The sequence below is a fragment of the Cheilinus undulatus genome, linkage group 12 (genome assembly GCF_018320785.1).
Source record: "Cheilinus undulatus linkage group 12, ASM1832078v1, whole genome shotgun sequence".
NCBI classification, from domain to species: Eukaryota; Metazoa; Chordata; class Actinopteri; order Labriformes; family Labridae; genus Cheilinus; species Cheilinus undulatus.
This window is the reverse complement of record NC_054876.1, coordinates 40,279,093-40,306,335: the sequence shown is the minus strand read 5'-3', so window position 1 is coordinate 40,306,335 and position 27,243 is coordinate 40,279,093. Positions and strand designations below refer to the sequence as shown.

At 39.6% G+C, this 27,243-nt stretch overlaps 1 protein-coding gene across 2 annotated transcripts in view; it reads right to left on the bottom strand.

Moving 5' to 3' along the window:
- The window catches only part of vps37d (VPS37D subunit of ESCRT-I), a 77,621-nt gene extending 57,596 nt beyond the window's left edge, over nt 1-20,025 (bottom strand). For both annotated transcript variants that reach the window (XM_041801600.1, XM_041801601.1), the window contains exons 1-2: nt 19,795-20,025; nt 1,202-1,373 (exon numbers count right to left, since the gene is read on the bottom strand). In XM_041801600.1, coding sequence (XP_041657534.1) covers nt 1,202-1,373; nt 19,795-19,917 — 295 coding nt within the window. In that variant the 5' untranslated portion in view covers nt 19,918-20,025. The remainder of the gene's footprint in view (nt 1-1,201; nt 1,374-19,794) is intronic.
- Between the last annotated feature and the right edge of the window lie 7,218 nt (nt 20,026-27,243).

Here is a 27,243-nt window from a genome sequence, read left to right as displayed (position 1 = left end):
ACTCTGCTGGAGAAAAGCCTCCTCATTCATCTCTTTCCCCTCGTTCCCGCGCTGCAGCAAATGAGAGTCAGATGTTTTGCAGAGGAAGGACGGACCCCCACCCATCCTGCTTTGCTGGGGAGGTGGAATTGCATCTGTGTAATGTGCACACATTGAGAGGAAGTTTAACATTCCACCCAACTTCCATCACTGGCCAGCAGCTGAGGCTGAAGCACAAATCTGGCAACCGCTGTTTCATTAGAGTAAACCAGACTGTGGGTCTGCTCCATAAAAGCCTCCACACAGGAGTTATAAATAAGCAGCAGTTGACATTACCTCTGGAAATTAATGCACAGGATTTATTTTATCACCTGTTCTTGGCATGGCTCTTACACTGGGAGAAATTTCTAAAGCCTGCCCGTGAAGCTTAAAATTTAGTGGCTTGGGGCTTAAAAAGACATCCTCTGGTGCTGCCCCGTCAAAAGCATGACTTGCCTAAACAAAGACAAGGCCCCTTTCACCCCGCAAATTCCCTGACAACTGCTGCAAGCTTCCTGCTGGCATTTGATATGCTCCATTTCGTTCCCATGACCAAACTGCAGTCATGCCGAGGCTTTCTCTGAGCGGTTGAAGGCTCGTCTCGCTGACACTCTGACGCTCTGTCTGTACGCTGATGTGAAACTTCCCTCATTCTCTGAAGCAGCCAGACTGTCACAGTGAGTCAAAGGAGATTCATTCAACTTTCAGCGTCTAAAAGCATGCAGTAAATGGTGAAATCTTGCTGCAATTCAAGGTGAGACAAAAAGGAGCCACTGTGGGCTATCATGTATAATTAGCTCTAACCTTAAGTGGTTATGACGCCACCTTTTGTTCCACAAATTCTTCTTTTGTTTTGTTTTCACTAAAGTACACATAAATCCTCACAACACTCTGTCGCCACTGAAATAACTAAGGACTCTCCTTGGCTGTTCAAGTTCTTACAGAGAACTGTCCATCAGGAAAATGGTAGCAATGTTGGCCTTTTCAGGGCCTCACTTCCACTTAGCAAGTCCATATTTACCCATACAGCCAGGGAATCTGAACCCATGACCTTGTCATCACAACCACACTCATCCTGACTAATGGCCCGACAGTGATCATCCACTGGCATTCAAATATAAAGCCAGAAACTTCCCCCTTCACTTCCCTGCCCTCCATGCTCATTGTCTCTTGGTAAACTTACCAAGCTGACTCTGTTTTTCCCAGCATGTGGTTGCCAGGTTGGACAGTTCCCGGTATTTTTCCGCTAGCTGGAGTTTGCCGTTACAAAGTCGGGGTCGTCGAGCCAGACTCTCCTCAGCCAGGCTTCGATTGGAGGTCAGCAGTGTCTCTCTCTCCACCTGAAGCTCCTGAAACTGAACACAAAAAGTCAGAAAATGAGTTTGCTTTTAACATGGTACATCTGTACAGCAGAGGCATTTGGCATTTTTCACTTCTCGTACCTGTTTTCTAAATGCTATTAAAAAATAACTGAAGAGGAAAAGCAGACAGCAAAGAAAGAAGACGGCAATGAATAAAGAAAGATGACACAGTAGAGCTAGCAGAACCACTTCCTTCCTTAAATCAGCCGTGGGGAAACTTCAGCTTCAGGAAACATGCTAATGAATGTTCTACCCAGAGGTGCCAATCACAGGAGCGAGGCAAAGGAGAACAGGTGTCCAATAATTTATCCCCACTAGTTTTAAAAAAGCCTCTGGATGTGAAAGCAGAGTGGGTCAAAGACATTTCTAAAGCTGACATCTTAAGGATATGTGGGTATGTGCATTTGTAGAAAACTCGGATTAAAGTGCTACAAGCGGTTGAATGATATTCCTCAGGAGGGTGGCTGAGCTCAGCAAGGTTAGGAGCTCGGACATCTGGTGGGATCTCAACTGGCTCCTTCACATTGAAAGGATCCAGTTGAGTTGGTCAGAAATCTGATCAGGATGCCTCCTGGTTGCCTTCCTGTGGAGGTCTTCCAGGCAAGCACAAATGAGAGGAGATCTTGGGGTAGACCCAGAATGCACTGGAGGGATTATAAATATCCCACGAGGTTGTGGAGCACTTTGGAATTCATCAGGAGGAGCTGGAAAACATTGCTGGATAGAGGGATGTCTGGGTTTACTTACTTTGCCTGTTGCCACCACTGCCCCACCTTGGGTAAGCAGTAGGGGTGGAAGTAGAAATCGATTTAGCATAGTATCACGATATTTGGTCTGGCGATATATCGTTTTGTCTCGTCCACCAAGTACCGATTTTTTTCAAATTAATTGCTCATAGAAAAATATGTTTGTCTAGTGAAGTTGGCAGAGATGATGGTCATAGAGCAGGAGAAAGTTAGTACAACAAACATGGCAGCACCAGTGGAAGGACGTTAGGAATACAAGCAGGGCATGAATGAGATGACAAAAAATGCTACATGGAAATAAAATACTGTGGAAAGACAACAAACATGAGGAGAAGACTAACTAAAAAATTGTATTAGATCGCAAAATATTGCATATATTGTACTGCAATACTCACTGTATTGCAAAATGTTTAAAATCGCAATAATACTGAATTGTGACCGAAGTATCCTGATAATATCGTATCGTGGGGCCAGGAGTGATTCCCACCCCTAGTAAGCAGAAGCAGATGGATGGCTGGATGGATAAAATCCTGTTACAATGTTACAACCAACAGGCAAAAAAGACAGTCTGAGGTCCTTAACTGGAGTTCAAGCAGAAGGGAGGACTGATACAACTTACCAGGGGCATTAGAAAATAATTTGTTGAAAAAATTAAGTCCACACTTTCAGGGCTGGTGTGGCTAGTAAACACGGCCTAGTGTACCAATCCTAACAGGTAGTAGGGCTGCCACAAGACCCCAGTTATGCTCTTGATGTCTCAAGGGCCTGAAAACCACTGTTGGTCTCTGGGCCCTGACCAAATAGATGCCGCTGATCTTGACCTTGGCTACTGAGCGATACACGTGTGTCAACATGTGTCGAGCTTTACTCTGGCTACTCACCCACCCCCTCGAGCTCCATGATGCATCCTTCATGCCCTACATGCCCAAAACTTATGCACATGACTGTCTGTGGCCACACTCTTCAGAAATCATATGGTGCACTGATTGAAAATGCATGCATTTGTGTTATAGTTTACAATGTACTACTTTATTATTTCAAATCAGGAGATGTTATTCATCCCTGTAATGCCTCTTTTCATTTTTCATCGTTTTGTTCCATTTTACTCATAAATTTTTGTTTAAAGAGGAGTCTAGCCCAGCCTGTCTTCCTTCCAACGTCATCAATTCAGTCCAATGATTATTAATATACCTCTGTGTGGTCTTTTATGTCTGTCGATTAAGTCACAACAAAAGTTTATGGCTCTATGAATGCAAAATTTGACACAGTGACCAATGTAACAAACAAAAAAAATCACAGTCTTATTTTGACTTTAGGGATTTTACTTGATGAAAACTTGTCTTCCAGGGAGCACATTCAGTGTGTTGCTAAAAGTTGAGGGTTTTTATTATTTTTTATAACAGAAACAAGTCCCATTTCTCCTTTTCTGTCATAGAGGCTGGTAGAGTCCACTGTTCTACCTATCCTTGATTATGGTGACAATTGCACACAAATGCCTCTGCTCAAACTCTGTGTTCAGCAGGTGTTTGGTCAACTAATATTCATCACAAACTATGGATTTCTTAACTCAAGATTGTGCTTTACATACGTCAACTGGGCTGCTTTCAACCAGATGCGCAGTCTTGCACACTGGTATATCTTACAGCAATTCTGGGCAAAATATTGGACTACTTTTCCTCTCTTTTAGTCTTCAGGGCACAACCTGAGTTGGGAGCAAACCTGGCTCAGTGAGGGTTAAATAAATAAATATATACTCTTAAGTATGTGACACAAAGTTAGTTAAACCTTTAAATGAAAAGGAATTTTTCTTGTATTTTGGAGCTTAGGTTTCCTTTTCTTTCATGTACAATTCTCTTAAACGTCAAACATTTGTGTGGTAAAGCTGCTGTGTAGCTTTCAACACTACATTAGACTGCTGATTCTGTTAATGCAGACCCTGTGAATGTGTTTGTGTTAGAGCCTTGTTATAAACTGCTGAAAGAAACTCTCAGTGGTTCTTCAGTTAGTCAGCTACATGAGTTGTTCTGCCCTGAGTGACCCCACAGAGAAAAAAGAAAAATCAGCTGAAATGAGAAAGCTTCTGTGTATTAAAAAGTCACTGGGAGCAGCATGATACAATCATTGCTTTATCTTCTACTTTTGGATAATGGAGACTGCAGAGGACTCTGAATCACCTGAAGGTGAAGTGTCTGCTTAGGGGCATCATGACAGCACCTGCTGATGGAGGGAAGAAGCTTCATCAGTCATATTCTCCACCAGAATACCATCAAAACCAGAGCTGGGAGCTAAACTCATGTCCTTGAAGTCACAGGTCTGTTTCTGAATGAACCGATTGTGAAAATCAGGGCAGTTCTGATACTGATGTTTAAAATAACAGTTCAGCCAACTGATGATGCCAATTATTTTTTCATTACTTCTTCTGGCGCCCACTCCTACAGTGGCATCATTGTCTGTCATGCTTAAACATGAAATCAGATCAGAGTTTCAAATAGTAAATCTCTTCTATAAATCAGCTGTTTGGTGGGTGGTACAGCAGTATCAATATCATCCTCCATGGAGGGGATTTTTGCAACACAGTCGGATTAAACACAGGCGTTCCATTGTTATACACATACAAGGCAAAACTAAAGTCACTGATTTGTAGCAGAGTGACATGTGACAGACAACAGTCTGATTCTCATCATCAGCATGTTTTACTCTGACAACAAATAGCAACAATGTAACGGGCCACATGTCACCCGTTTGTGTCAGTATAATGGAGTAGAAGGTGTTCTCTTATATCCAAGTTTGATGTCAGCTATATTAGAGGTGGGAATCTTTTGGCACCTCACGGATAGATTTGATTATTATTCATAAAGCTATGAGTCGATTCTTAATCGATCATTGCTGCATTTTGCTGCACTTGGGTTTCTTACTTCTCTGTTGTTCTTTCTGTGTCAAACATAATAAAAACATTACATTCATTACATTTGTATATAGAGAAATAGAGATAAATTAAATTTCCACTATCCTCTAATGAAAGATTTAAGTAAACTGGAAATCTACAATTGCACTGAACCAAAGGTAGCTGCATCCTTTCCTTGTGACACTTCTGAAATTACAGACACAAAAATGTCCTTTTTCACAGGTGAACAACTGGTAATCTAAATTTTACTGTTACGTGCTGTGTGTCAGAGTTTCACCTTTTTGTTCCTGCTATTCCATAGTAACCTTACACGCCAGATGGATGTGTGAAACACATCCATCTGGAAAACTTTCAATACTAAACGTTTGGGAAATGGCAGAGGATTTGAGTGTGTGTGTTGAGTCTTTACGGGCCAATCAGAGCAACAAAACACATGACGTAGCTGTGACCGAGCTATTAAGGAATAACGCGAACCACGGTGACTGTAGACATGTCAGTACACGAATTTGTCATTTTTAAGAAGAAAACAACTCACTGCTGTTCTTTGTTTTTCTTTTAACGAAGAAATGTTGTCAAGTTCTGATAAAACTGGCGCTTTAGCAGCATCCATGCTAAGCTCTTTTGCAACAATTGCACCAGCGTCTTGATGCTGCTTGCTTATGTCACGACTCCCCCCGCGCCTGAAAGTACTGCCCCTCGTTGCTGATTGGTCCTGTCTCTTTCTAACCGGGCCCAAACAGTTCAGATGGGAGCTTTAGAAGATGGATTCACCTGTGAGAAACATGGAAACAGGCGTACCCATCTGCTTTGCAAGATTAATTCCATAGTATCAACTATTTAAATTACTTACGATTATCAATTATTGGACATTTATAAATTGATTCAGAATCTTCCACATCAGGATGAATATTTTTTCTCCCACCTCTAAGCTACATAGAGTTAGTGTACTTGCTCTGCAGATTATCACTGTTGTCCCTTCTGGGGCATTACCACAAACTTTGAGCTACAACAGATCAACTCGGTCTGACTTAAGCCCAGCTCTGAAGCATTTCATTTAACAATGGCTCAAGCAACTGTTTAAGGTGTTTTAAGTCATGACACACCTGTTTTAAGTTCATGATGGCTTAAGAAGTGGCCTGTAGCACTAAATGAAGTCAAAGAACCAAGTGCTAAAACTTGGTGGCCGGCACTGCTGCTAAATCCACTGTGCACTGTGGTAACGTCACAGCAGCTTGTCATCACTCCAGCATGCCACACAGAGGTGTTTGAATAGCTGCACCAAACTTTAAAATATCTACTGGATTACCAATAAAAGAAGATGAAGACACTCTGAAGTAGAAAGGGCTCTCAAACTCTCACTGAAGCGCAGCTACCTAACATCATTGACTCAAACGCTGTGCCATCAACTCTAGATGCGCCCTCAAACGATAGCTTGGTCGCGGTGGAAAAGCAAATTACCAAGTAGAGCCAAGCTGCTTAGTTTAGTGGAAAAGCCTCACAAGTTAAATCAATGATAAACACTATACTATACAAAGTTCCTTACAAAAAAAGTCTGAAGTTGTTATTTTTTTTAAAGTGCTATAATTGTGAAGGCTCACATCAGGATATATCGTATTGTCAGTAGCAGCTTAACACACCTCAGCAGGAGAGATATTAAACTTACTACTGCAGGCGCAGTTACAAAGAAGTGAACACAGACAAACTTACAGACAGGCTTAAAATAAACTATGGCTTTAGCTGAGGTCAGGGATATAAAAAGGCTTGCAAAGAAAATGTGACAACAATAAAAATTCTCAGACCAATCTCTACCTGTTTGTTGTGAAAATGGTTATTGAAAAACAGCACCATCAAGGGTAGTTGGGTTCCTTTAAGCATTGCTTTTATAATGCAGTTCAACCAGGCACCGTCTCTGGACTCTGCAGGGAGTAATAAAAAAGTCTCCCCCATTGAGGAAAAAAGCAAAGAAGGTAAATTATAAAAGTTGAAGAACGATCCCAGTTATTCACTCAGTTAGGAGAGTTCTGGGACAAAAACAGATCCAAACTGGCATTTGCCTGACGCATCTTTGCAAGGTGAGCAAGTAACAAATGTATGTATTACTTTACTGAATCTTTCAGCCTTATTTATTATTAATGCACTGGGATCTCAGGTTCAAATTAGGATTGTTGTGTCTTGCTTTGGTAGTTGCTAAGCTTTAAGGAAAATTCAAAGTTACTTGGTTGTCTTTGTCATGGAAGAGCCAATACTTGGAAAGTCTAGAGGCTGAGAGATGAAAATGAGTCTGTTCCACTATAAAATATCCTGTTACTAACACAAAGTTTAGTATTTTGTTCACATCCAATACAGAGACCACTCATTAAAAACTGACACTCTCCCTCCCTGACTTCAACTGCTGTGTTCTATTTTATGACTTTGAAGCGGTTTATTCTTTGAAACAGAATTATTTATGTCTGACAAATATCAATTTCTTTCCAAGGCAAAGCATTTGGGGGGGAAAAGATTGAGCAGTTGTGTTTTTAAGCTTCAGTGTGAGGCTTTTTAAAGTATGAATAGGGAAAAAAAAGATTCTTGAAAGCCAGAAAATTCAACAAGAAGAAGAAAAGTGCTGAATCTTTTGGATCAATTGTTTGTCTCTAATCTGTATGAGAAAGGAACGCTGTGATTGAATAATTACTAGACGCATTGTTCCCTGTGTGTCTTGTTCATATCTTTACTCTGGTCTTGAATTATAAATGGACTCAGACAGCTGCCTTTGGCAATTCACTTAGGCTGTCTGAAATCACAATTCTGGCTCACTTTTCCGAGTTTAAACTCTGGTAATCTGTGCTGGGCAGATGACCTTATGTAGCATGTTATTATTCAGAGGATTCAGCACAGTCCTGACAGTAAAAGCTAAGATCGTAGAAACATTGCAGTGTGCTGCTATGCCTTGTTGCTACAGTTTGAGTTCAGTACTATGTGACTGATTTACCTACTAAAGGAACAATATGTAACATGCTTTGATGAGTCAATAGAAACATGAATAGGACTATTTTACGCAATTATGCAGTGGAGTTTAGATAACCTAAATATTTCAAACTGTTTTCAAAATCAGATAAATCCCTAATTTCATAGTTTTAAAGAGACGTGTCTTGTTAAAGCAGCTGCAGTGACACACATTACATGGTTGGTTTGTTATTTCAGCTGTGCATTTATAGTTCCAGATTACTAAATAATACAAGTTTGTGGTGGTAATCCAACAAATGGATTGAAGCCACCCATAAGTGGGTAAAAACAGAAAGCTTTCTGGGCCATCTGCTTGGGACCCATGGCAGTTAGCAAAGACACGGTCCATTCTAAATTTCATTTTAAATCAAATTATTTACATTAGTGTACTTATCTGGGTAAAAATACATAGTATTTCTTGTTGCTTGTTCAAAATGTTAACTCCCCCTTATAAGATTGGTATGAGCCCTTTAAATATTTGTAATGTTCAATGATCAATAATTCAATAATTTGTTTCCTACAGCTTTAGAGCTGACCAGAGTCAGGCTGAGGGGTGACTATTTGGTGGAAGGTCAGCTCTAAAGCCTAATTTACATGTCCAATGGCTGCGCTGCAGTCCGCTTGCTAAGTGCACTGCGGAGCAAATCAATCCAAGTCAATCCAAGCACTCACACTGCCTGTGCTCCGGTCTGACTCTGGTCACCGGTCAGTCAGTGTGTCACTATAGCACCAGCGATGAAGAAAAGTTAACTTTTGTGTTTGAAAACCACAAAACTTTTAAAAGAAACAACACATCCTTTTCAGAAAACATAAACCTTTGAACTTCATTATGTAATCACCCATGATAGAAGCAGTAAAACCATAGAATCATGTTGAAATGAATGACAAATCAATACAATATGAACATGACGCCTCACCTGGCAGCACCAGCAAAAGGTCAGCGGGAGGTCAGTGGGTCATAGACCTCAATGTGGTACCACTGATGAGAAAAAGTTAACTTTTGAGGTCGAAAGCCACCAAACTTTTACATAAACCACACATCCTTTGTAGCAGACATTAACCTTTTAACTTCATAATGTACTCACACATGGAAGTAGCCATAACTAAAGGAATCATGTTGAAATGATTGGCATAGCAAGCCACAAAACGGAAAAATCCACTATTGGCATACTAGTCCCATGTGAACTAAGCTGCACAGTTGCACAGTGCTCTAGACATGCTTCCAGGACGCTCGCCTTTGGTCAGAGCCAAACTGCAGCACTACTGAGCACGGCACAACTGTTATGTGTGTGAATTACGGGCAAGGCTACTTCTCCAGCCTTCATGCATTCATATTAAGGTTTGACATCTGGATAACAACTACAGTGGCTATTAGTAGCAAGCAGCTGTGTTACAGGAGTGTTTGACAGGAGTTGTTGGCCTTAACTGATACAAAATGTTGATTAGTATGGCCAACCTGTAATTTTGGTGCAGATGACAAAACCCATGGACGTAACCAGTGGAACAAGTCAGCACCAGTTGCAAAGCTATAGCATTATTTTGGACAAGATGAATTGTCTATGCTGATGTAAGCATATGATGAACAAACTAAAATATCCAGCAGTCAAATTTTCAGAGTAACCACATGTAAAAGTGTGCTTTGCTTTTTGTCTGGGAACACCATGAATATGTGCAGTCAAAGGTCACAAAGGTCTTCATGATTATGGCTTTGACATGCTGTAGAGAGTCGTCGTCATGCTGCTGGGGGCTGGTGTTTGCTGTATGAGCATATGGGGGAGGGGTAGGTTATCATTGTCACTGGAATATAGGAAAGCTATAAATTATTCAAATGACTGCCACTCCCTGTAAGCTCTTCAGACACAGCCTTAATGTAAACAGTGGGCATCTTAAACAGTGACACAACCCCACTCTGTGAACTTCTATTGGCAAAATATCTGAATCTTTTTTGTCTCTTCTACCAGTCTCTGCATTCCTGTGATTCTGCCCAGCCGGATACGTTTCTTGCTCTGTTGCTTTCTCTCAACAGTCACTACAAGCCTGAAGGCCGTTTCATTCAGTCCAGTGTTCTACGCTGCATCTGTCTCACATTTTACGGGTCATCAAAAGGATGTAAGAGTCCCGAGTTTGGAGGAATTTGCAGAATGTGCCTTGTAGTAAAAAGAAGGTCTGTGTGAGCGTGGAAAGAGATACCACAGATCTGCTATTCACTCTGAAAAAATGTCCTGCGAGAATAAAGATAACACAGCTCCATTCACATTTAACTGCCCAATCATACGCCCCGTTTTCTTTAAACAGGAATCAAAGTGGACAATCCATTTCCTGCTTAGGGTAGTCCGCCCCGTTTATCAAACAACAATTGCTGCAGACTTCAGGCAGGGAGTGTTTTTTTCTGATTTGATGCATGAGCTGTAAAGCTGTCCTGACAGTGTTTACCCTCTCTGACAAATGACACTTGGGGAGCACTTAAAGAGTCGGAAATTCTGCACTGTAGAAAAAATGAGGAGAGGCACTGTTGTTTCCTGTGGTTCAACGTGTCAGTCCACATCAAATGCAGTGAATAGGTGTTGCTCTTTTAACTTCAATGGGGCACCAGCTTAAATAGGTTCCAACTGTCCACTGCTGTCAATGTAAGGGTGCTTTCACACTTTGAGCTTGCTTTTTATCTTTTTTTTATCTTTTTTTTTAAATCAGATGATAAATTGATTCACTGTTGCATTTTTCCCTTGGATCATTTTGTGCTCTGTGTTCACACTGTTATCTTATAAACTAAAGAGGACCAAAGCACACACCAATGAATGGCTGTCCTTACACCACCAGTCACAGACTGCCTTTCCCACCCTAGAAACGCCATGCATAGCCTACTAATCCCACTTTGTATTCAAGATGCAAGTACCTACCTGCAGAACGAGTCATTGGCTAACTTGAAGTAGTGAGGAGGTCAAATGCCTCATCAACATTTGAGCAAATGAGCATATTTATCAAGTTTGACACCACTCACTAAAGTATAGAAATCAACAAAGTGGGTTCATAAATGACAAGCTTTAAAATCTCTGCTGCTGTTATGGTCTAATTTTTTGCCATATAAAGTGATATCTAGGTTATTCCTTGTCAACGTTATGACATAAATGATGACTTAGTTGTGCTCAGAGCTCATGGTTGTGGCCCTCAAAGCACTGCTCAGGAAGGTCAGAAATCTCTTACTAAACATGGATGGTAGTCCCTCTGTCCATCCTCTGAGGTCCAAAACTTTGGCATCATCCTTTCCTTCCAGTCCCATATCAAATCCAATACAAAACTGCCTTTTTCCACCTCAAGAACATCTCAGGTCATCGCTTACAGACTTGGTGGCAGAAACCCTCATCCATGCATTTATCACCTCCTGTCTCGATTACTGTAAAGTCCTGTCTGGGGTGCCTAACAAAGCCCAGGCTCCAATACATCCAAAACTCAGCTGCCAGGGTTCTCACCCTCACTAGGCCCTGGCAGCATGCCACCTCTACCCTCATCCACCTCCACTAGCTCCAGTTAAATTCTGAATCAAATACAAAACCCTCCTCCCTATCTTACAAAGCCCTTCACGTCCTTGCCCCTTAGTACCTCTCTGACCTGCTTCACTCATACACACTGACCTGGAGCCTCTGGTCTTCATACACTAAACTTAGTGTTTGTCTTTTGTGTTGTCTTGTTTTCTGTTCTTCTGTAAAGTGACCTTGGGTCCCACGAAAAGCTTTATATAAATCTATGCTATTATTATTATTATTATTATATTGTAAGAATAAAAAATCAAGGGATGCACAACATTGATCTCAAAATCTGATATGCCGATATTTAAAGATTAGTTTTAGCTGATTACGTATCTCTAACAATATTTAAATATGTCTTTTAGACCTAAAAATTACATCTTTATGACACACTTTCAAGTGTAAGGAATGAGGAAAGACAAACACATCTGCTGATAAGTATAGTTCACTTTCAAAGCTAATATCTGCCAATTGAGGGTCCACTGATATTAGCTTTTCAGGGTGATATCGATATGGATTATTAGTGATGCATGAGACCAATAACCAATATCTGGAACTGATATGCACGTCTCATAACAAACATAATGTATTTAATGTGGCAAAAGTAAAACTATGTAAAAAAAAAAAAAAAAAATAAGGTAAATAAACAATTTAGCTTGACACATCTCTGCATGAGAAACCACACAGAGCAACACTGCAGCGGCAGGAAACAGGAAGTGAAACCACACACTCCCTGTGTTGGCGTCACCAAGGCCTCAGTGCTGATTGTCTGGTAGATGTGTGACACCAAGCCAGTAAGATACTATGGGTATTAGGTGAGAGTGGAAAAAAAAGCAGAGGGGAAGACACATCTTGCAGTAAAGTCAAAGTAGCCCTTTTGAATTAACTGATTTTGGCCGGTTATCTATAAAATAAAATGCTGATACAATAACCGGCTAAATGCCAATTACTGACATCAATAATCGGCCAGGCCAATAACCCGCCCCCCCCCACTGCCGATACTAATGCCATGCTGATAATATTGTGAATCTCAAAACATGTAAGCCAAACAAATCATCTCATTTGTTCTGGCTCAATCGCTTACTTACAGCAAACTACTCTAAAGTTTGATTTAAAGCAAGCTGAGACCCTCTTTCACAGATAATCTCAGCTTGTTTTGTTCATAAACAGAGTACAATTTTCGTGTCACACATGTCTGAATGAACCAGGCTTAAGGGGGAACTAAACAGCTAAATTCAGATCCACTGGTAACTGGCCCCAGAATCAAAGTCATTAAAAGTCTTAACATTTTTCATAATCAGTTCAGGCCCACAATTCCTCTGTCTAAACTGTAATGCAGCTGCCCGCCACTGTAGCTGCTTTTAATGACTACTGCCATGCTACCACAGTGAGTGCTCTTCAATCTGATGTAAAAACCGTTGAAGTAGCACTGATAGCATCTCACAAAAAAACAGCACAGTTTAGCACTATTTTGATATAGTAGATGGGAATGAAACTGTCCAGAGGCTGTCAGTTTATAGTCACATCTTCATCAACTGAAGTAATTACATTCAGCACAGGAATGTGGATGTTATGTGCAATGCTAGCACTGCTAATGTTAGCCACATTCTGCAAACAAACTTTGCATCGTTACGGTGTGAAGTACTGAAACCGAGTGAAGTTGGCTTACAGAGTGTGTTTTATGCCTTTAAATATCTGGCTAACCACAGTTATAATTTGAGTAACCAGATGAGAAATGATTCACCAAGAAACATCCCGAAAGGGAACCCTAATTTGTTTTGGTACAGCTTCTCCAAATCATCCAGGTGTGAAAGCACCCCAAAATTTAGTCAGCAGTGAAATTGACAGTTTGCAGAAAATTTTTGTTGCAATGGTGTTTTATATATAAAGCCCCAGATCTGGATTCAAGGGAAACTGTGAAACTGTTTAATAGCCTTATCTTTGGCCAATATGTGATCAGTTTCAGTTCCTATGCTCAGCAGTGAAATAAATCACTATCTAGGCTATATAAAACATGAGGTGTCCCACTGTAGATGAGTCCTTCCTGTTAAGCTTTTCAAACAAATAATGGTGTGTTCCACGTGCAGAAGTTTAACCTGCAACTTTACGCATTTTGTTAAATTCTTACGATCTGTTTTACAAAGGAAGTCTGGAAAATGTCTGGAGAATCTGGTGTGGGCATTTCATGCTTAAATGTCCACATGAAACAAGTTCTGACTACTGGACGTGCTCTGTGTGGTTTAGATTATGGAAGGTGCCGGGGAAAGGTACGCAGGGGGAGGACTTGTCTGTAATGAGCAGTTTTTCTATTAGTTTTGATACAATGCAAATTTGAATGCATGCCACAATATCGAAGAATGACAGAATGAAAAGCAAAATACAGGCTAGCAGAAATATAAGCAGCTAAAGTGCACTATTATAAACATACCTGCTCCCTTGGATTAAGTGCTTCAGCCATCGCCTGCTCTGATCACAGTCACACTCAGGCCAAACTAACATAAAACAGAGTTTGTCACTTTAAGTTCAGCTCAGACATTCAGACCTTTGCTTTCTCATCTGCAGACCATCTGGGTCATGTCTGGACATGTTCAAGAGGGAAGTCTTTTGGTAAAAGGGGCTTTCATCATTCAATCAACTTTTTAAATAGCGCTGAATCAAAACAAACGTTGTCTCATGGCACTTTACACTCAGAACAGGTAGTATATCTTTTTTATTATTATTTACAAAGACCCATCATTAATTCACCAACGAACAAGCAGCTGGCAGTAAAAACCTTTCTTTTAACAGGCCTCGAACAGAACCAGGCTCATTGCTAAACTGTTCTCTGCCTCATTAACTGGGCCGATAAAGTGGTGATGTTTTTGGCCACAGCAGGGAGCTATTTACAGTTGTAAAAAGCTCTGATTTGACTAAAATGGATGTGCACTGACTTTTATCCATTAGCATGATAACTCAATTTACCTGTACCTCCACAAAACTTGCAGGAAACATGCACACAGTAAAAGCCTTTGTACACTGAAGCCTCAACAAGATCAGGGATGTGAAAAATCCTTTACAGCATCTCACCAGGGTCAAGGATCTAAAATAGCTCACGAGTAGGAATGTCATATTTCTAATGCCATGCATGCAGTACTAGGCTATTAATCAAGTCTTCAATTTAAAGTCCTGTTTTTATGTCTTTCCACAATCATGCCAACAAGACAACTAAGATTAAAAGGATTACTGCCCTGCACGCAGAAAAGCAACTGTTTGGTTTGTCTTTCCTGTTCTCATTTTTCAATGTTTTGATTTGTAGGTATTTACATTTTTCACATATTCACATTCCAAATTTGCATGTGATTCCATCTCAACAGCATGCAATGTATGTTTGTTTACTGAGGTGAACAGAAAATAAAGTCCACCAGTTGGAGCGTAAAGAAAAACATTTAGGGACCAGGAGATGTTGCTGTCTCTCTCCTCTGCTCTCTGTCTGTCTGTATAAGACATTGAGGTTAATGTGTAAATTTTAATGAGATACTTAAAGGACTTAATAAAACATATCTGCTGAATAGTGAATTACACAGTTAGCAAGGGTATGGGCTATGACAAAGGGGGTGAGCAGCGACACTCATAGCGCCACTTCAAAGCAAACAAAATCCTGCAAATGTGGTTCTTTAGAGTCTTAGTTAGAGTTCTTAAGAACTGCTAAAAAATAAATAAATAAAACACATCTTATTTTATCTGACACTGCTTTGACTCTCTGTCTACCTATGGCCCACCTTGTGCTCCCCTCTCTCACTCAGTCCTCTGTGATTCTCTGAGCGATGAGATTTTGGTTGGATAACAGCTTAGTGACCAACTAATCAACCAACCAGCTGGAGGTTATAAGTAGGGCAGGGCAATTAATCGAAAATTAGAATAAACCGCAATATGGACTGACACAATTTTCAAATCGCAGAAGGTGCAATATTTCTTTGACCTGAAATTTGTGACAAAATGGCAGTTTTAAACGTTTTTTGCAGTAGAAATGCTATGCATGACATATGCAATCATTCAAGTGCCAGTTTTTTAGACTAGCCACCCCCATCATTTCTGTACTTTTTTCTAATTAAATATGAGCATGACAAAAAACCTTCAACGCAAAAAAATTATATCCAATTTGCAATACCAGTCAAAATCATCAGAATTACATATTTTTAAAGAATTGTTCAGTCCTTGTTTGGGAATAAAAGAGAGTTGAAGAATAATTGCATATCAAATCGCAATCGCAATATTGGAGAAAAAAATTACAATTTGATTATTTTCCAAAATCGCTCCATCCTAGTTATAAGCCCTAATAAAATCAGGAAGCAATAATGTTTAAAATTTTGAATCTCATATGAAAATATTTTCAGGTTTTATGACTTTTGCCAAATTTGAGCGGCTCTACCAAGCATTTAAAAACAATAAAATTTGCGTCATTTGAACAGTTGTTCATGCTGAAAGTAAGAAACCTTTGAAAAAAGTATCAAAAGCTGCTGCAAGCAAAGAGAGAATGCTGCTAAAAATGCACATTACACTGGTGGTCAAATTTTGTAACAAAACACTGCCAGTGCATTTTTGCAATTTAGGCATAGTGCTTGAATTTTTCCTGCAATTTTTTGCTATACGGAAATAATTACTCAGTATTGAGTGCTTTGAACCTGCTATGGTTACCTGGTATCAGAACAGGTATTAAGGCCCTTTGCACGCTGAGTCTGTTTCATTTGTCTGAAATTTGTGCATGTTAATCAGGTTTACATACTGATGCCAAAACTTTTGTCCATCATATGTTTTTCAGAACAGGTTTAAGTCATTTAAATGAGAGATTGATGCTGATTGATGGCTGCTCCCAACTTGGTCTGAAATCTCACATTAAACACTATGATTTACCTGTGTATTATGCTGATATCAATTGTAGAACATAATCGAAAGTGTGCAAAAGTTTGTGCTCACAGGCACGTAACAGAGAATGAATTAAAAAGTTTCTCTCCATCTCTCATATTGTCACAGAGCTATGACGCATCAGCTGGTGCCATATGGAGATCTCTGTCAAAATGGATGGACCCAATGTTTTTTAAAGGAGTAGAAAGAAGCACAGATTCATATTCACTCTTCTATTATTTACTAATTTTTGCAGTGAATGCAAATACAACATATCAGACTCAGTGTGCAAGGTTTGAGTGTCTTTTTTCCAGATTACAGTTCAGAAAAGGAAAAGAGCACATCCAAAAATAATCATTTGATTTTTAAAAAGGGCTGCACAGTGGTGCAGGGGTTAGTGCAGTTGCCCCATTGTAAGAAGGGTTCCTGGTAAGGGTGCACAGTATCATTGGCAAGATATCAGTACTGGCAGATAGCTTACAAAGTTAATAATGAGTATCGGCAGATCTTTACATTTCTGCAGATATTCAAAACTGATATATCAGCAGTAAACAGCCATATGTACAAAAGAGAAGATTTAAGCTGGAGCAACAGGCTTATATGCTGAGGTTTTCTAATTGGTTCATCCTCATACCTTAAAACTCCTAAATGTGTTCTACAGATGGAAGTTGGTTTCTTTGTTCATCCTTAAATCTTAAAGCAGGGTTTAACAGACTTAAGTTTTAGGTGTGAACGACATTCATATATCAGTGTTGGCTAAAATAAATTAGGAAATACTCTGCAAAAATCTGCACCTCTAGTTCCTGGCCCTAATTCTTGTTGGACAGGGCCTTTCTTTGTTGAGTTTGCATGTTTTCCCCATGCATGAGTGGGTTCTCTCTGGGTGACCCAGCCTCCTCCCACAGTCCAAAGACATGCTCATTAGGTTAATTGGTGACTCTAAAATGACTGTAGGTGTCAATGTGAGCATAGCTGATTGTCTCTATATGTCAGCACTACCATGCCTCTCGCCCAGTGACAGCTAGGCTTTTCACCAGCTTCCTGGGAGCCTAAATGGGATAAGCGGTGTAGTGGGTGGATGATTTTTACAAGTGTGATATCAAACTTAAAATTCTAATATTGTGACAAGCCCAGGTCAGCTCATGTAAAGCCAACAGCATATTAAAAGTGCTTACCTAAGAGCTCCGCTGGCTTCATTAACTCTGTCACTTAATGTGTCACCTGCTGGGAGGTTCTCAGCAGCAGTCTCCTCTTGAATGAGCCTGCTGCTCCTCATCTGCCCAGAGAAACATTACTCTCTCCTCCACCTCTTCATTTGGTGCTGGCGGACTGTGAATGTTATCGCCCTGTCATTGCACTGAAGGAGACATAACTGGTACAGCTGCAGAGCATTTGAGGCAACCGAGGTCCCTATCCTACTATGTTTCTTTTATTGCAGATTTGTTCCTGTGAACTGGTTTCCCTCTCAAGATTAATATTAATATATATCAGTCCATCTGCATGATTATTGAGGATCCGGCTGTGAAGAAGCTGCGGCACTCAAGACAAGAAAATGACAGTTTGTTGAATTGGTGTATTACATAAGAATATGAAGAAAAGTGCACTAATTATGATGATGATGATTCTGCATATGTATGAATGATTAACCTCAGATGTTTACATAACATTCATCATTAACATGAGATTAATGAAGCGCAGTTCTCCCATGGCTCATATGGAGATGAGGGATGCATGTGAATCCAGTCAGCCATGATGCATATACAGTACATGTTTTAATTATATCTAGAGAAATGTGGGGTATCCTTATGGATTAAAGTCCTCTGGAAACAAAGGCTCTGTATTATTAGTTAATGACAGATAAATACTAAAAACACCCCCAAGCTGTCTGGATAGTGGATTTGGGTAATCTGCTCTGCTCCCGGAGGGGGAATTGTATGACCTCTTGGTGAGATTCAACCACTTTAGCTCCATCATCCTATTTCATTCACAGAGCCAGGTTTCAAATGTCACTTCCTTTTGCCAAGAACAGGACACATAAGTGATGGCTTTCCCTGTTTCTGGGCAAATATCACTAGGCTTTTGGAATTTTAATACAGTCAAGAAAGAAAAGTGCACAAACAATGCAATGTAATCCAGCCCTGGGGCTCTCAAAGTGGGGTACAATAATAAAAACAGTCCTGAATATTAAACTCTTTGGGTGTTAGCGCAGTAACAGCGACAACGTGACTATCCCACCCTGGTTATGTTTCACTGCACACACTGTTGTTATCACTCCACCCATGGCTGAGGGGGCAATGCAATTCTATAGCCTGCTGAATCCTGACTGTGAGAGTCTTTTCTGTTTGAACACCCCCCAAAGGCAAACCTCATCAAAATGAGGCCCATGAAAAAGTTAGGGAACCACTGGACCATCTATTAGTCTATCTGTGTGTGGAGGGGGGTTGAAAGAGAGAGTGTTGAAGCATTGCTTTACGTCAGAAAGGTCATCCTGTTGCCCCGAAACGTGCCTCTGTCACATCGAATGAGGCACGTGGAATCCCCCTTTAAAAATGCGGTCTTTTATTTTGCCACGATAGCACGCAAGTCTGCTATAATCAAATCATGCCAATGATGACGCTTCCTGATCGGTAGAGGCAGCAGACAAATTCGGGATAGAAACAATATATTTAGGCGCAGTTTTTGGCAGTGGAAGTTCACTTTCATTCAGAGTTAATTCTGCTCGCAAACCTGGCGGCGAACAGAGTTTGAGGGGTGAAGAGAGGAGAAGACCAGTTGTAAAAGTTGAATTTCATCTGAAATAAGCGCTGCTATATACACTAAAGTGTAGCCGATTAAAGTAAAACGTATTGATAACTGCAATAATTTCTCAAGGTATCGTCAATAACCTCAATTATTTTCTGACCAGTGAAGAATTTTTGTAAATGTCAGGTTTTTCAAGAGGTTTCCGGGTGAGAAGCGAAAGCTCATAACGGCACGTTTGGGGTCCACAGCACCTCAATATGAAGCTAACTGCGCTAAGAGAACCATTGCAAAATAAATTCACCACTTTTCCAGCCAATACTTGTAAATTTCTTGTTTTATCTTGGTTTCAGCAACTAATTATTCACCGCAAATATTAGAGGACAGCGCTCATGAATCGAAATGGAAATCCGACCACTCGCCACGCAGACAATCGATGAGCCATGTAAAGCGGATTTGTGTTAAATGTAAATGACAATAAACCACAAAACGCAAATTTTCGTAAAGAGACTAAAGTGCAGCAGGAGACCGACTGAGCTGTGTCGCTTAAGTCAAAAGAAAAGGTTTAACAGAGAGGTAATTCAGCGCAAATTCCTCACGGCACTTTGGTTTCCTTGGGGAAACAAGAGGATACCTACCTTCTCATTGAGCCGAATGATTTGATCCATTTTGTCGTCGTTTTGTAAAAGCTCGCTCAGCTCACAGTCGCTTAAAGCCCGGTAACCGTCGGGACAAGTGCTCGCCTCCATCACGCTGGACATTTTATTCCTTCAAAATGCGGCTGAAGACGCTTTGGAGACAGAAAAAGTCCGCACAGCGGTTACATCTCGCTCACATCGGAATGCGATGCGTTCTGCTCCGCATGCAGCGTCAACGCACACACCAACCGTCAACCGTTACACTTCCTGTAGATACCTTCAAAATAAAACCAACTTCCACTAGCTATTTACCCTGAACAGTATCTTATTAGGATAAAACTTACACTCATATTTTCTTAAGTACTGTATATAGCTTACTAGTTAATGAAATAAAGCAGGGGCATGATAGAAGCAAACCCAGTAAAGTTTAGTGGTATTAGCGATATCACTTGCTATCATTTGCCAGGCCATTTGTTGTACCTACTTACTACTTTATCATCTTGATTCTTCATATCATATGTTTTTAATCAGTTTCCAATAGGACTGGTAGGCTACTTTAGTTAACATGAGCGCCCTCTGCGGTTTGAATCTTCATGTCTTGTTGTCAGTCTGCACCATGCTGCCCCCCAGTGGTATATTGATTTGTGGGAAGCTCTTCTGCTTTAGAGTTAACGTCAACTTTATTTTATTGGATCCTAACTACCTAGTAATTAAATATTAATAACTTGTATTATTATTATCATTACTTAGTAAATTTCACAAGAATAAGGTGGTAAATACCTTGCAATAAGTTGGCATTTTACTAACATGTAACTTGAAAATATGATAGTATTAAAGAAGTATTTACATAGTAATGACGTATTTATTAGTAATTCATAAAAGTAATTCCTTGTAATGTTGTGCAATTCTCTGGTAATTAGGTAGTACTAACTTAAATTTAGGGAGCCAAAATAAAAAAAGAATTATAAAGCAACTTATATAGAAAAATATCACCTAATCACCAGAGAATTGCCAGAATATTACAAGGGTTTGGGTTAGAGCAGGGGTTCTCAACCTTTTCAGCCCGCAACCCCCAAAATAAAAGCGCCAGACACCAGGGACCCCCACTGTACCTGTAAATGGTTGAACACAGCCATGAACATTCAAGAATGTGCAGACAAGGCGGCCCATTAGGGGAAAATGGGGCCCAGCCAAACTGGGGGCCAACAGAATCATAGTCCATTGTAAAGTTAAACTGTGGTATTTTATATATTTAACCTGAATAATAACTACTCTTATCAAAGAAAAAAATGTTAATTCATTTGTGTAGTAAGTAGCCCTCTTTTAAAAATGTAGGTCCTTTTTTAAAAAAAGAATTACATTACATAAAAAAATAGGTAAAATAGGTTAATAATGACAAGAAATGGTGGGAAAGGTGGTGAAATTGGATTTTAAAAGTTGCAAAAAAAGGTTAGCAATGCCAAAAATTAAATAAACGTGGCAAAATAATCCTAGAAACATATCAAAAATGGATTAAAGTGGCAACTACGAGCATATTAAGTGGTTAAAGGGGTTTCAAAAGTGGCTGAAATGGCATCAAAGTGGCAAAAATAGGTGGAAATTTGGTGAAATGGGATGAAAATTGATATAAACTGGCAAAAAGGGGTTAGTGGAGGCGGAAAAAGTCAGAAACTGGCAAAAAATGGCATATGAAATTGTGAAATGGCTTAAAAAGTGGTAAAAGGGGTTCATAGTGGCAATAATGGATCAACAGAGCCAACAATAGGCAGAGAGTTGCAAAATTTGGGTAGAAATGACAAAAAAAAAGGCAGAAAAAAAGTGGTGGAAAGGGTTCAACAAAGACAAAAAATGGGTTTCAGTTGCAAAAACATGTTAAATATGATAAAATTGGTGGGGAAAAGTGATGAAAACGGGTTAGAATGTGACAAAATTGGTGTAAGTGGCAACAGTGTAATTCAAAAAATGTTCTTAGTTTTATAAGGCATCTGGAGACCCCCTCTCAGTGTCTCACAACCCCAAATGGGGTCCCGACCCCAACGTTGAGAACCCCTGGGTTAGAGTTTGTGTTAGGTATTGAGATGTCATATGCAGATTCATTGTTATCCCAGCATGTACTTGAAAAGTTCTCTCACAAAATGTTGAATGCTTTGGTAGCAGTGCTGAACACTGTGCCATGACCCCGTGCCATAAATTTGCCCCCCCCCCCCCGGTGCCAAGGGCCCCACTCTGGGAATTGCTGCAGAGGCAATCACCTCCACACCTCTCCTTTTAATACACCAGTGGTGCTAAATGAACCACTGTGCAGCCCACAATAATACTTTTTTTGCATCAGTTTCTTTTATAATTTTCACTACAGTATCAAATTCTGTTCTTGTTGTGTTTACGCACCCAAGAGTTTGTTTTTACCTCAAGTAACCACCTCAAGTGCTACCTACTGTAACTCCTATTATAGGATTTGAACATTGAAGCACCCACACCCGTGATCTTTCACAAAATAGCAAAAATCCTCTATTCTAAGTCAAGTTCTTACATCAAAAATGTTTTAATAATGTGTGGCAGTGAGAAAACATCTGAGTATAAAGTATAAAAAGAAAGCCTTCCGTGCAGAAAATATCCCTTGAGGCTGTTAAGAAAATTATATTTGGCATCATAACATTAATAACCCTTAATATAAGGTCAGGACCCCAAACTTGTCCGCTCTTGTTCTTCACAGCTTTGGTTCTTTTTCATGTTCAACCCAATACTTTCTTTTTTGTATGCATTTACTAAATCTAAATTAAGAGTGAAGGCATGCAAGCTGTTAAATATCATGGAGTGAGAGTACAATATAATTGTCTGGACGCTGCACTGCAACTCTTTGCTTCATTTCTTTGAACCGTTTTGTGTTGAGATTTCTGAAATACTTGCACCTAAAGTTTTTTTTGTGCGGTGCCATGAGTTCACTAAATCCTGAACTGTTTTTTGGCAGCACAACCCAACCCACTTATATCTATTCAACTTGTCAGGACCGAGTGAATCTGTGACTGATTACTGACAAGTTATCATTATGTGGTTGGTCGGAGGGATTATTAGATGTATGTAGGTCAGCAAACTTGAGTGCTCAGGGCATTTTTCATAAACAAAGTCCAAACGATTTTCTCAGACTTTTTTATTTTTTTGCGTTGTCTGCAGTCTAATATCTGGACTCAGTATGGTCCGCCTGAGGCATAAACAACAGAGTGTGAGCCGACAGAGAGGCTGCTCAGGGCCCTTCTGCCACCAGGGGGACACCAACACAACCCATGTGGAAGAAAAAAACAGTAGGAGCATGATGGAGATGTAGGTTACTCTGATAATGTGGTCTTTAGGGATCAAATTCTGCTCAGAGCAGGCTAAAAAGCCTGCAGAAAGAGTGACTTCATTTGTACAGTCACGGAAGCTCACTAAATAGATTTAAGTATAATTTTGAAATTTACTTGAGTGTGTCCTGTTCATGTTTTACCACACTTTAACTCCTCTATATATCAGATTAAAATGATGCAGTTTAATCTCCACAGCATTTATTTAACAGCCAAGTTTGGTGTATTAGTCAAGTGTGATTGGAAAAAACACTGTGAAGTTTGTAAAAACGCTAACCTTATAGCACAATTTGTTCTGATTAATCTAGCTTGAACATCTGAATGACAAGACAACCTCTTCTTTGACTCACTGTATGACGCATGAAAACATGCAAAGAAATACACAAAACAAAAGTTGTGTCCAAAATTACACCATATTTACTGCAGTGCACCATTTACTGAATATGCCATGCTGTCTGCATTCTGAATTAACACAGTGCTATCCCCTTGTAGTGCAGTCACTATATCCCATGATGCACTGTGAAAAGTGGTATACAACCAATCATCACTATCAGAGCAATATCCATCATACACTATACTGACATATAGTATTTGGCCACACATGTTAATTTAAATTCAGGTTTTTCAATCAGACCTTTTGCCATAGGTGTAAAAAATCAGCCATGCAGTCTCTATTTGCAAACATTTGTGACACATGAATGATTCGTTCTGAAGAGCTCAGTGACTTCAAGCGTGGTACTGTGATGGATGCCACCTTTACACTAATATGGTTTATGAAATTTCTATCTGGCCCTATGTTGAAAAAGTAATTGCCCCCCTAGACCTAATAACTGGATGTGCCACCTTTGGCAGCAATATCTGAAATCAAGTGTTTGTAAAGTAAATAGAGAGGCAACGACTTCTGCAGAACAAGAACTTTCTTTTCCCAGGTATCCACCAGTAGAACTGGTTCTTTGCCTAAATGTTCATTCTTCCTCCTGTAACTGTCTCTGACAACTCTATTGACTTTAAGCAGTCAGGAAATGAGCTCAGGTTTGGTTTCTCACAGCACAGTCGGTGCAGGAGCCTCACTTCACCACTTCTGCTGACTGTTCATGGCGATGCTGCCAGAGTGTGGTGAGATGCATAAACTCCGGTTTCAGGACAAGGCGCTTGCTGTGTTTGTGGATTGGGAAAATGTGTCTGTTACAGTCGACCCAGTGGACTTCAACACAAAGACTACATTCAAAGTGGAGGAAAAATGTGGTAAAAATCTGGTGCTTTTCTCACATTGGACTTAGAATTGTTTTGATTTTTGATTTTCAGGACCATGTGAAAATAGGATCCTGTCTTTGACCAGTCTCATATTTGGACCCAAATAAGTTAAGTTGGGGTTGCTAGAGGAGGAGAAGAAAAGAAGAAAGCTGGTTAGTCCATGTGACTTTGTTGGTAAACTTTTTTCAGGAGGCTAGTGCTGTGCTAATATTACTAATCCATGCTAGCTACAATTCCACAGCATCTGAGGAGGGCACTTTTTTGGGGCCTTTCAGGGGCTCAGCTATTTCTGTGGATGGGCCTGATGATGGCAGATATTGTGCAAGGTAGAGCTCAATATCCTGAATTTTTAAATCAATCTGTTGCATGCAATCTCACCTCAAACCCTTAAATCTTAGTTTATGCAGCTCAGACTGAAGCACTATGCACAACACTGTACAGGTGTAGCAGGTATCATATGACAAAAAGCTATGACTAAAAACTTTACTTTCTTCTGTCTCATTCTTGTAGTATCTGCACCAATTTTGCTAAAAATCACATAAATAAAACCATAAATACTCATGTCACTGGCCACGTGAGCATCAAAATAAAACAACTCTTGTTGTAATGACAAAAAAAAAAAAAAAAAAAAACTGGTGTAAAATCCATTCATGCAATAAGGCTTGAGATGTAAAATATATAAATTTAAAAAAGTAAAGTTATTGACTTTTAAACTGTCAAAAGATTTTAAAGATGGCTTATATTGTGCAGAGTTACAAAGATGAGGTCCTTAAATCTTCATTTGTTTCTTGTTGGGGAGTTTGATCCTGATTATTCGAACCCATGGATAAAATTCCTATAACCATTTTCATACTCCGAGGTTTTCTTAGTGCCGGCCGAAGTGTAATGATGCAATCTTTTCTCTTCATGAGCCAATAACTAAGATACTATACTCTTCTGCATAATTTAATAGTTTTAATAGCTCACAGCACAAGCAATTCTGATAAATAAACTCTAAGGGCCTAAAGGATCATGATCACTGCTACGTACTCAAGATCATTTAAAGCAACTAAAGGGAGCAAGAGACTGAAGAAATACACGATCCTTGTGGGGGAAATTACACCCACTCAAATGGCATTTATCATTCATTGTAAAATGGAGAAAATATTAAAAATGTTGTTTTAAGCACTGACATGTTTCAAGCGTCTTCCATGCTTTGAAAGAAAGAAAATGACTATTTTCACTGCAGAAAATCAATACATGAAAGGCACTTATATTTGTCTATGATTTTGCTACCTCACCCACAGCACAGCATAAACAATGCAGTTCCCTGGAACTTCACCACTTTTATCTGATACAGATTTGATTTTCCTGCTATGACAAAAAACAAACAAAAAGAAAAAGAACAAAAGAACACACAGGAAAATCTGGGGAGTGATTTTTCCAGAGTAAAAAGTATTTTACTCAAAAATAGTAAAATTTGCTCTTTTTTGAGTATATTTATTACCAGCCACCACGAGAGCTGGAGTAAAAACAGAGTAAATTCTGCTGGAGTAAAACTTTAACCACACCCACTTAAGTTCCAGCTCAGCTCCATCACTCATGGACGGTCCCAGCTGCAGCTCGTTAGGTGTCCCAGCTGCAGCTCATCCTTGGCAATCAAGATCTTCTCACCTGGTGATGAACCTTCAGACACCTTTGTACTACAGCTTCTAGTCAGGTTACTCCTCTTCAACCTTTGATAATCTAGTGATTTTTCAGTGAAATGTTTTTTTCTTTTTGCCTTGTCTAACTCCATTTGTCCTCCTTTTTTTTCAGTGTCTCTGTCTCTCTGCCAGTGCTATTTCCAATCACCAACCAGTACACTCGCCATCATTTTATTGTCAAGTAAACTTCAATAACTTTACCACCTTGACTCGTGCTCTGCTCCTGAGTTCTTGTCATATGTTCATTACAGTTGTTTCTGTATTATTCTGGATATTAGAACACTGTCTAATATGTATAGGCAAAAACATATTTTGTTACGCCATTTATAGGTGGAAAGATAGAATTATCTATTAAGAGGAAAGTGTAGCTCTATATAAAGAGGAAGATCAGTTTTTTAGAGTAAGATACAGCTCTCAAAACTGTCACCCAATTCTATATGGAGCAGAAAATGTTCCGTAATGTGTAGAAACATTTCTATAAGGAATGAAAAACAGTTCTGACAGGACTAAATACAACACTGTATTGAGGAAAAAAAAAGCTCTATAATGAGTTAACTATGGTCCGTATTATTGGTGAGAGAGTCTCTTGCGCTTCAGCCCCTCCACTGGTGGAGGTCGGTGCTCACAGAAGGACCAGCAACAAACAGAGGTGTTTCAGTGGGTAAACCAGGTAAACCCAATGAAGAAACGTTGGGTCAGGTGCAGAGGACTAACGTTTCGACGCCCACTGATTAAACGTCATCAAGTGATTCGTGTGCTCCAGTTTCTTCATTGGGTTTACCTGGTTTACCCATTGGAACAACAGTTACAACAAAAAACCTTGGGTTATGAAGGGTTTGCAAAATGCTTGCAAGAAGAAAAACAAGCTGTTTAGGGATTTTATAAAATTTAGAACAAAAATATCAGAAAAGCAATACAAGGTTTACAAAAATAAACTGACGGTAATAATGAGACAAGCCAAGAAAGTTTATTATAATAAAATGTTGCAGGAAAATAAGAGTGATATCAAAGGTACTTGGAAAATTTTGAATGATATTTTGAGAAGCAATCCTGTGTTATCTAATACACCTGGTTCTTTTACCAATGATAATAACAGGATCTTTGAAAACATGCAGGATGTGGTTAATGAATTCATCTCTTTTTTTGTTACTGTTGGACCTAACCTTGCAAAA